Source organism: Myotis lucifugus, unplaced genomic scaffold (assembly GCF_000147115.1).
Source record: "Myotis lucifugus unplaced genomic scaffold, Myoluc2.0 scaffold_103, whole genome shotgun sequence".
Lineage (NCBI taxonomy): Eukaryota > Metazoa > Chordata > Mammalia > Chiroptera > Vespertilionidae > Myotis > Myotis lucifugus.
In genome coordinates, this window is record NW_005871151.1 from 1,750,757 (window position 1) to 1,761,896 (window position 11,140).

An 11,140-nucleotide genomic window follows, 5' to 3' on the forward strand; every position below is an offset into this window, starting at 1 on the left:
ACCACCACCACCACCAAGGAGAACCCTGGCCCACCATCTAGCATATAATGGGTATGGGATAAACAATAGCTGTTATTTGCTTCTCTAGACTAGCACAGGGGGATAGAGTATTCTGTGTTCTGATGATTGAAAACTAGTTGAAAAGGCAAATCTGAATATGCAGCCATAGACTCTGAGTGGGCTCACTGATCCCAGAGCCACTGGGTTGCAAATAGTTCCACAAAACCCCCTTGGCCTGCCAACGACCCCACCACCTTCTCGCCCCCCTTCCTTTAACCTTCACTGCCTTTTCTGTATATTTGCCTGTAGGCGATACCCAAACCCAGCTCCCTGGGCAGACACAGAACAGAACGAGGGGTGATGGGGTGAGGGATGGCCTGATGTGGGTGGGGAGACGAGGAGGCCGGCGTCCCCTTCCTAGCTCCGACCTGATCCATGTGACCGTGGGCAACCCGTCTCTCTAAGCCTCACTCTTCTCCTCTGGGAAGTGCTCAGCCCATTGACCCGGGACTCGATAGTGGTTAGGAACCTGGGTCTCAGGTTTAGCTCAGGCTTCCTGTCTCAGCTCTGCAACTCACCAGCGGGGAGAGGCGGGCCAGTCAAGTACCATTTCCAAAAAAACCGACAGTGGGATTCGAGTGGGCTTATTTGGAGGGATGAATGACACAGGCTCCTCAGAGTGCCTCACAGACTTGTGCACAGTAAGTTAAGACTGTTGACCGGTGGGCCAGCCCTTATTCTCACTTAGTGTCCATTTCTCCCTATTGATGCAGCCCACATCTCCTGAGCTGGACGGGCATCCGTCAGCCGCCCTGCTGGCTCAGCACTTGGCGAGCACAGACTCTTGTGCAGCAAAGACGTGATCCCATTGGGTGTGAGGGACACGGCTCGTGTGCAGTTATTTTCATGCCTGGCCAGGCCCTCCTAGTGTCTGGTGCGTGTGTTCTTAGAGAAGCGTCCCCTTTCCTCCTCTCTCGAGCCTTCAAAAGGCACAGGAAGGAAACCTCGATTTCATGCTCATCCTTCCCCACCAGTGGCCTCTTCCAGGGAGGCCTGCTGGCCCTCCCTGCTCTCTCCTGCGGACTACATGCCGCTTTCTTCCTTACTTACTGCTGCAGCCACTTCACGCTGGAAAGGGACGGGGAGTACAGATAGCACAGGCTGCTGGCCCCGTCTTGCAGAGGAGAAGAGAGCCTACGTATATGGCGCAGTGCTGGGCCAGGCTCTTAAGTACTTTGTGAAGTCGGGAAGACTGATCTCCACGTGGCACATGGGGAAACTGGGGTCCCAAGAAATGAAACCAGTTGCCCCAGGACACACACAGCTGCGAGCCTAGCTGGGATTCAGACCTGGGCTGCTCTGACGTCCCCGCTTCTTGCTCTGCTGTTGCACTGTTGCTGGGGACAGGCGGGCAGGGGTGTGGTTTGGGTGCTGTTATGCACTGTCCCATGAGAGAGAGACCTGGGCTTGCACCCCAGTATTTATCCGCCAGCGTCAAGGGCTGCCGCTGCTGTGCATCCATGGGAACCCGGGAGAGGCAGAGTGAGACGGGCCTCAGACCTCTCTTTAGGCGGCAGCCCCGGGCCCTGCTGCAGGCAACTGTGGCTGTAGTGGGAGCTCAGGAGGCCCAGTGCCTGTCCTCAGGGTCACCGCCGTGGGAGGAGAGAGCGAGGACATGGGATCATAGAGAGGGAAGGGTGGGGGTTATTTTAGTTCCTCTGTAATGTGACAAAGCGTGCGGTTTTCTATCCTGTTCTTTGTGGCATAGAGGAAAGAACACGGGCTCTAGAGTCAGACTTATTCACACTGATATTGGAATTCCAGCTCCGGCACGTACCGGCTCGGTGGTCCTGGCCACGTTACTTCTCCCCAGTTTATTCTTTAAAATTGCATTCCTGTTCTGGTCATCACAAAGATTTTAAGAAGACAAAGAGTGTAAAACCGATGGTGAGGTGTTCTGCCCTAGACACGCTCCCCAGCAGAGGGGTGAGCAGTGCCTCTCCAAGTGCCACCCCCTCCTCCCAGGCCCCGTCTCCCCAGGAAACTCCCACTCGTCCTTCAAGCCCCAGCCCCGGCACCTCCCTCTGTGATGCTGCTCTGAGCAGAATACAGCTGCACTCCCCCCGATCCTCCCTCCATGATTACATCCTGTTACCTTCTGGGGACCCATTCCCCCAGCCGACCTTGAGCGAGCTGCGAGTGGCACTGCCAACAAGGGCCTTTGCTCATCTCCCAACCCGGCCGGTCCACTGTGGGCGCTTTACCGTCAGATCCAGCATTTCCTGGGCTCTCGCCTGTGCCAGGCACCACTTACTTCATTTACATAGCAGTGATTTTCCCAGCAAATCGGCTGGAGGCGGAAACCACACCAATTATTTGAATAGGGAATTGGATCTTTAAAAATGATAACTAGATACAGAGTGTTCACTTAGTAACTAAAAAAAAAAACAAAAATAGAGTGTTGCAGGGAATAGTTACCACCCGCAGGAGAAATAGAGGTGGCAATTATTGGAATATTGTCACCTGGGGCTGGACCCCAGCTCTGGGGTGGAGTCAGCAGCCAACGCCAGAGGCAGCGACAGGGCGGAGACGGGAGGAGGGGGCGGCTGGTTCTGAGTGTTGGAAAAACTGCAAACATGGATTTCGCTGCTGCGGAAGGAAGGAAGCGCCGCTGCTGGTGTGAAGAAAGGGGGTGGCGTGTCGCTCACAGGAACAGGGAGCCCCAGGAAGGAGTGAGTTCTTCCTTCTCCTCCTGACTCGGTCTCCCTCCCTTGGCCCCTGTTGGCAGCGCCTAACAGCAGCTGGCAAAGTAGTGACAGGGTTTGCAGGGTCCCAGCTTCATCATCCCAAAGCAGGTTGGGGCCAAGAGGTGAAATCGTATGCACTGCACACGCAGGAGCTGTTGCTGTTCATATTTCACAGTTGGGGAAACTGAGGCACAGTGAGGCGAAGTAACATGTCTAAGATTAAATGAGTCCTTAGAGCAGAGCCAGGATTTGAACCCAGCAATCTGGCCTCAACCATTCTACCATAAACATTGAATGAATGAGTGAGTGGATGCATGAATGGATGAGTGAATGAGTGGATGAATGAATGAATGGGCAAGCCCAGAAATAATGCGTCCCCAGTGCCCCGCGGCGGCTCCTGCAAGCGCGAGGTCCGCCCGGCCTGACTGCCTCCTCGTGCCCTGCCAGGTCATCCACTGGAACTCCCCCAAGAAGCTCCGGGTGAAGAACAAGCACGTGGAGTTCTTCCGCAACCTCTACCTGACCTTCCTGGAGTACGACGGCAACCTCCTGAGGCGGGAGCTGTTCGGCTGCCCCAGCGAAGCCGATGTCAACAGTGAGAATGTAAGTGGCTCCAGGGTGGGCGGCGTGGGGCGGCTTCTCCGCTGGTCTGCGAGGACCTCCGCGTGCCAGGCTGTGTGCCAGGCTCAGGGCACGCCCAAGATGAACGAGACGCCATCGCTGCCCTGGGGGTCCCCCGTCTGGTGGGGGAGACGGGCATGAAGGCAGATCACATCCATGCTCATTACCATGGATGCAGAGGGGGTTCGCTTGGCCCAGACTAGGCACAGTCAGAAGGGAGCTGCCAAGCAGGGGAGTGAGATGGGCTAAGACACTTTGGAAACAGTAGACCAGTGGTTCTCAACCTGTGGGTCTCGACCCCTTTGGCGGTCGAACGACCCTTTCACAGGGGTCGCCTAAGACCATCCTGCACATCAGATATTTACATTACGATTCATAACAGTAGCAACATGACAGTTATGAAGTAGCAACGAAAATAATTTTATGGTTGGGTCACAACATGAGGAACTGTATTTAAAGGGCCAGAAGGGTGAGAACCACTGCAGTAGACAGAGACTCTCTCCACAGCCAGGAGTCAGTGTGTGGCACCAGAGATCTTCACCAGTCACTGGCTCCTTTAGGGGTTAGCATGGGTGAAGGAAGTGATAGGTAGGTGGTCACAGGCATAGCTAACATCTATATTTTCTTATTTCTTCATCGTTCATAATTATTTTCATGTTCTGTCTCATATGGTGCTCATAGACACCCCTTTTCCCCTTCCCCCCAGTTAGAGCTGAAGAAATTTAGGCACAGAGAGGTTAAGCAGGTTGTTCATGGTCACACAGCAAGCAAGGAGCAAAGGTGAGACTGATTGGAAGTTCTGAGGAGCAGGATGTGGGGAAGCAGCTCCTGTAGAGGAAAAGCAGAGAACGTAGGGCCAGGCTGACCTGGTTTGGGCCTTTTTTTTTTTAAATTGTTTAAAGTATTACATATGTCTCCTTTTTCCCCGATTGACACCCTCCCGGCCACTCCCACACCCCAGGACAAGCCCCCACCACCCCAGTGTCTGTGTCCATTGGTTATGCTAATATGCATGCGTACAAGTCCTTTGGTTGATCTTGTCCCTGTTGGCAGCGCCTAACAGAGCAGCTGGCAAAGCAGTGACAGAGTTTGTAGAGTCCCTGCTTCAGCATTCCCCCCCGCCCCCTCCTCTGCCTTCTCGCTGAGGTTGGATGGTCTGTTCAGTGTTACCTTGTCTCTGGATCTATTTTTGTTCAATCAGTTTATGTTGATCATATATCCCACCTATAAGTGAGATCACATGATATTTATCTTTCTCTGATTGGCTTATTTCACTTAGCATAATGCTCTCCAGTTCCATCCACACTGTTGCAAATGGTAAAAGTTCCTCCTTTTTTATAGCAGCGTAGTATTCCATTGTGTAGATGTACCACAGTTTTTTAATCCACTCATATGCTAATGGGCACTTAGGCTGTTTCCAAATCTTAGCTGTTGTAAATTGTGCTGCTATGAACATAGGGATGCATATGTCCTTTCTGATTGGTGTTTCTGGTTTCTTGGGATATATTCCTAGAAGTGGGATTACTGGGTCAAATGGGAGTTCCATTTTTAACTTTTTGAGGAAACTCCATTCTGTTTTCCACAGTGGCTGCACCAGTCTGCATTCCCACCAGCAGTGCACGAGGGTTCCTTTTTCTCCGCATCCTCACCAGCACTTTTCATTTGTTGATTTGTTGATAATAGCCATTCTGACAGGTGTGAGATGGTACCTCATTGTTGTTTTGATTTGCATCTCTTGGATGATTAGTGACTTTGAGCATATTTTCATATGTCTCTCGGCTTTCTGTATGTCCTCTTTCGAAAAGTGTCTATTTAGGTCCTTTGCCCATTTTTTTTATTGGATTGTTTATCTTCTTTTTGTTAAGTTGTATGAGTTCCCTGTAAATGTTGGAGATTAAACCCTTATCTAAGATAGCATTGGCAAGTATGCAGTGGTTTTCTTGTTGTTTTGTTGATGCTTTCTTTTGCTGTGCAGAAGCTTTTTATTTTGATGTAGTCCCATTTGATTATTTTCTCCTTAGTTTCCATTGCCCTAGGAGCTGTATCGGTAAAGATATTGCTGCGACATATGTCTGATATTTTTCTGCCTATGGAGTCTTCTAAGATTTTTATGATTTCCTGTCTTACACTCAAGTCCTTTAGCCATTTTGAGTTTAATTTTGTGTATGGTGTAAGTTGGTTATCTAGTTTCATTTTTTGCATGTATCTGACCAATTTTCCCAACACCATTTATTGAAGAGACTGTCTTGACTTCATTGTATGCTCTTGCCTCCTTTGTCAAATATTAATTGAGCATTGTGGTTTGGATCGATTTCTGGGTTCTCTGTTCTGTTCCATTGGTCTATATGTCTGTTCTTGTGCCAGTACCAGGCAGTTTTGAGAACTGTGGCTTTGTAATAACAGCTTGATATCTGGTAATGTGATCCCTCCTACTTTGTTCTTCTTTCTCAGGATTGATGCAGCTATTCAGGGTCTTTTTTTATTCCAGATGAATTTTTGGAGAGTTCTAGGTCTGTGAAATATGCCGTTGATATTTTAATGGGGATTGCATTGAATCTATAAATTGCTTTGGGTAATATGGACATTTTAAATGATGTTGATTCTACCAATCCATGAACACGGTATGTTCTTCCTGGGTTTGGCCTTTTGGTTCTTCCCCCAGTTCTCTACTTAAGTCAGTATTTGTCATCCTTGCCAACATTTGAGTGCCCATTCGGCACTGTATTCCAAACGCTAAATAAAAATGTTCTCCTGCCTTTTTTTTTTCCTCCATGGAAGAAGCTCAAATACAAAGCCTTGCAGCATAAAGCCATCGGTTAATCATGGCATCAGGGCTCCCCTGTTGGCCAGTGTCTTAGGAAGCGGGACTTTCTTTATAAATGACTCACTAGCTTTTCCTACCATCAGCCTCCCCTGGGGTCACGGGGTCGGAGGGGTCGGGGGAGAGTACCCCGTGGTCCTCAATAAGCACCTGTGAATGCCGGCATCTGCCAGGCATCCGGCAAGGCCCTGGGTTGAAATTAGAGGCTCGCCCAGTCCTGGTACATGTATCAAGTGCTAGAGACGCCTAGAGCATCATCCCCCCAGCACTCTGGCCCTTGACGCTGCGGGAGCCACACTCACCACCTTTGCGGTTCCTTCTGCATCCACCCCAGGCTCACTCCACCTGCCCGGGGCCTCTGTGCTGGCTGTCCCACTGCCCAGACCCCCCTGCCCTCGGTAGGAGCATCTCCGATGGGGCATCTTCAGAAACGTCCCCTGACCCTCCTCAGCCTCCAGGACCCCATGGTCACTCTGTGATGTGCCCTGTCTCCTTTACATCCGAGTATATGCACCGTCCACCAGGATTTGCTTCATGTGCTTGTTTCCTAGTTTTTTTCCCAAACCTAAGACCAGAATAGGGGCCATGCGATGAGAGACTTTGCCTCTGTGGTGCCCTCCCCCAAGGGAAGCAGCACGTGGTCACCACTCAGTAAATACTTGTTGGATGAATCGAGTACATACGGGGGAAGCATGACGCGCCAGGTAAAGGCAGAGCAGACGAAGTGGAGAGTTCAGGGAGAACATGCCGGGCGTTGGTGTGAGGGCGTGGGCACGTGGGAGAGGGGCAGAGGACGGAGCTGACAGAAGGGCCTTGGCTGGGCTCAGCCGTGTAGACTTCACCAAATGGCTTTCATCTTGGTCAGATTACAGTGGAGAAAAATGACTCCGTGTGGAGAATGGAATGAAAAGGCCAGGACTGGAGGCGGGGAGACCACTTAGAGACAATTGCCGCATCCCAGGCAAAACGATGACGGTGGGGCTGAGACGGAGGCGGCAGCGTGGGGACGGAGAGCACAGACGAGTTGCTTTGTGGGCACTAAGGACAGGGGAGCAGGCGCCTCTGGCACTCGTGAATCAAGACAGCAGGTCCCTGTGCCCTGCTCAGCCAGGCTTCTCAGCTAGCGGCCCGCGGGGCAGGGCGGGGCAGGAGAGGGTCTGCGCATCGCACCCTGGAAGCGCATCTGTAGGGCGCCCACCTCCTGGTCCTTAGCAGCATGTCAAGTGTTATGTGCAAACACAACCGGAGGGAAAGGGCACGATCTTGGATCCGGCCCAAAGCGGATGCTCCCAGCTCCGGGGAAAGAGGTCGTTAGCGCCCTGACAAGTGCGCAGATGGTGGTAGTCGCGAGTGAATGAAGTCCGGAACCTCTTCCTGGGCCTGCAGATCGCAGATGAGAAAGGGCTCCAGTGGCATTGTCTCAAGGCTCATTCAGCCACTGGACATAGAGTCGTTCAAACAATCCCAACCTCGGGGCGAGGGATGCAGGGGGAGCATCGCAGATCAAGCCCGGCTCTCCCGGTGCGGGTCCAAGTGAGGGATGCAGACAAGCGGGGGTTGTGATCCAGTGCAATGAGTGCCCGGATGGCGGTGGTGCTTTGAGAGCACAGGAGAAGGGCTTTGCATGCAGTAGGAGAGAAGGTGCATCAGGGAGGACTTCCTGGAGGAGGTGAGATTTGAGGGATGAATAAGGAGGTATAGAAAGTGGACTCAGTGGGAGGGAGGGGGCAGCACAGCAGGGAGGGCGGAAGTGAGCAGAGGTGAACGGGAGCACCACGGCACATTCAGATTCAAATGAAGGCAATGTGAGAACATAAAGGGCTGCACGACTTTGGTTTTTGCATTATTATAATTTCCTCCAGAAGGAGGTGATGATGGTGATAAGATGGTAAGCGCGCTGGTCATCCCAGATCCCATATTTAATAGTCACATGACCTCAGAGCCAGCACATGAATGCTCCGGGCCTCAGGTTTACCATCTGAGAAATGGGCACAGGGGTGCCTTTGTCGTAGTGTTTCATGGGTAATCTATGTTAAATCACCAAGAAAGAAGGACTCAGCACCAGGAACACCATGTTCATTGTGTTGTTGTTTTTTTACAAACCACAGTGCCCAACCATCTGATGACAGTCTGTCGTGCCTCAGATGGATTCAGGTTGTATTAACCTCTCTCCACGGAAGGCCTGGCGGGGAGAGGAACCTGCAAGGTCACCAGAACCCTGTATCTACAGCACCTGAGGGCTGTCACATCTGCTCTGGGTCAGACAGTCCCAGAAGGTTTCCTGCCAATGAGGGGCCTGCGGTAGGAAGGAGAGGCCACTTGGTTGGCCTCAATGCCAAAAGAATAAGTAATTTCAGGAAGTCAGGGGCTTCATCTCTTCCATGTGGAGCTCAGAGTGTTCATGTGACTGGGAAGAGATCAGACTCCAACAGTGGTTGGAACGACAGTCGCTAACGGGGCACAGCCACTCCCATCCACCCTGGTGCATCCACTGTCCCCCTCTGGAACCAGTCAGTTCATCTGTGTGATGCAATAAGCATCCAGTAGGCGGTAGTTGTTCTTATTTCTTGAAATGGCTGCGGAGGCTAGAATTCTATGCCTTAGCTTTTCTCTCCCTTCACCTCAGCAACCCAGCCCCTGAAGCATTTCCAAGAAAGCCCAGGACTCCACAGAACACAGCTGAATAGTCACGGAAACTCTCCACCCCCTAATCCAGGCAAAAATCCCTCGACAGCATCCCTAACAGGCGTGCATCTGGCTTCTGCTGGAATCCTCCCAAAGACGGGGAGCTCACCACCTCCAACAGCTGCCTCCCCTGCTGGAGGCTCCAGGTGCCACACCAGCCTTCCCCGTGTGGAGCTGAAACCTTCCCTTCCGCAGGGCGTTCATTACTCTGAGCCTGTCCTCTGGGGCAAGTAAGGACACCCCTGCTGCCCCCGAGAGCCTGGCAGACAGCGTCGCATGTTTCCATACAGCGTGTCTCCCTGAGCCCCGTATTTATAGAGCGAAGCTTTCTCACCAGCAACGCCTGCCCCCCCCTAAGGGGGTGCTCCAGCTAAAAGGAAGCTCGCCCGTTTAAATGCAAAGCCTTAAAATATATAGGTTTGAGCCACTTTAGGTGGGAATCTTGCTAAAGTACATGCCCTTCCTTTGGCCACTGAATTATACAGAACTCCATGTACAATGGCCGACGCCAGTGGCGCTGAGCAGGCTGAGGGGGCGGGAGTCGGCCCGAGGGGGAAAGATGCTGTTTATCCTGGCAGGAAATGGCCTCGCACTGCGTGCTGCTGGTTCTGCACATTCCTTCCTGACAGCTGTCATTTTCACTCCGTCAGCCCCAGAGCAGTCCTTCTGCGCGCCCCTGCCCGTCCCTCTCTCCCCTCCCTCCCCCGGCAGCCAAGCCAGAGATATTGAAGTCAGAAAGGCCAACGGGAAAGAATTAGCCACTGTTGCATTCAAAGTAAAGTGCAAAAAAGAAAAAGAAAAAACCACAGAAGATTGGGCACCAGTGAGTGCCTGCATTTATATGGAATTGCAAGTCCATCGGCAGTGAATGCAGACTTCCAGCTCCCTCATCCCGTGTCCGCAGCAGACGTCACTAATGAATGGCCCCAGCAGACGTCACTAATGAAAGGCCCCATGCGTTCTCTCTGTCCAAACCCCAGTGTCCTAGCCAAGCAGCACTCCAGGGACCCAGTGCCAGTCTCCGAACAGTAACACGGGGGATGCGGGAGCCTGTGGGCAACCCCGCTGGTCCCCCTGCCCTGGGATGCTGCCCTGTGCCCTGCCCAGGCCTTTCTCTGCATCTGCTGGCCTTTGACAATGGAGATTTCCTGCAAAGCAATAAGGAGGTAGGGAAACGCAACTCTGATCTCCGCCACCTTCCAGGGAGGTGGGCATTAGTCACACTTGACAGATGAGGAAACCAACGCTCACCGGAGAGGAGTTACTCGCCCAGAGTCACGCAGCGCCTCCGTGGTGGGGCCACGATTCGAAACCAGGCCCACCTAACTCTAAGCGGCAAACCAGGGCCTTGCTTCGTAAGTGGGTGTCGCTCCACGTTTACAATGAACAGAATCACTACAACTCATTCCCTCATTCTCCTCATTGTGTTTATTTATATAATCACGCTGATTCCCACAAGTTGCTGTTGTCTCCATTTTATGGAGGAGGACGAGGGAGCTCGGAGAATTGAAATCATGGACCGGGTTGGTGGTGGTCCCGGGACTGGTATTAACCTTGACCCACAGCCGCGTGGCCTTTCTATAAGTAAACAAAACACTCCCCGACCTAAAATTGCAGTTCCCGCCTCTCCCCCAGCGCTCCTGGCCCCCAGAACTTCTTTATTGTTCTCTGTGGCCCTCGTCCCCTATCAGTGTGTCATATTCTTGACGAATTTGTTTTGTTGATCACATCTCCCCCCACGTGAATGAACGCTCTGTGACTCCGTGGATTTTTAGCCGCTTTTATTCATCAGTATGTTTTCATGCCTCCGAAAGCCTGCCTGGCTCCTGGTGTGTGCTCAGCAGATCTTGTTCACAAATGAACTATTACAAGTCCTTTTCTCGAAGCATCTGGGGTGCGAGAGGAAGTTCCCTACACTCACAATCAGAAAACCCGGCCCCGGGACCAGATCTGTGCACTGGGCATCACTTTCACCTTCTACAAGCCTCAGTTTCTCCGCCTATAAAATGGTCACAAATAAACCCAGGCCAGGCGGTTGGAGGGTTGAAGGGGTTAAGGCAGTGGCTCTCGAGCCGCAGTTTGCCGAGCCACATGCGGCTTTTTGGCCCTTTAAGTATGGCTCTACCATAAAATACCACGTGCGGGCGCGCACGTGCCGAGCGCGCACATACAAGACGATTGAGACTCCCGGGACCCAATACCGAGAATCGGTATTTGTTGTGAAAAGCCCACTCTACAGCGCCCAAATACAGGATATGGTTTGAAG

At 52.2% G+C, this 11,140-nt stretch overlaps 1 protein-coding gene across 1 annotated transcript in view; it reads left to right on the forward strand.

Annotated features, from left to right (window-relative positions):
• Positions 1–11,140, forward strand: part of LARGE1 (LARGE xylosyl- and glucuronyltransferase 1) — a 305,112-nt gene that overhangs the window by 267,729 nt on the left and 26,243 nt on the right. Inside the window, 1 exon segment of the mRNA XM_023757230.1 lies at positions 3,195–3,350. Coding sequence (XP_023612998.1) covers positions 3,195–3,350 — 156 coding nt within the window.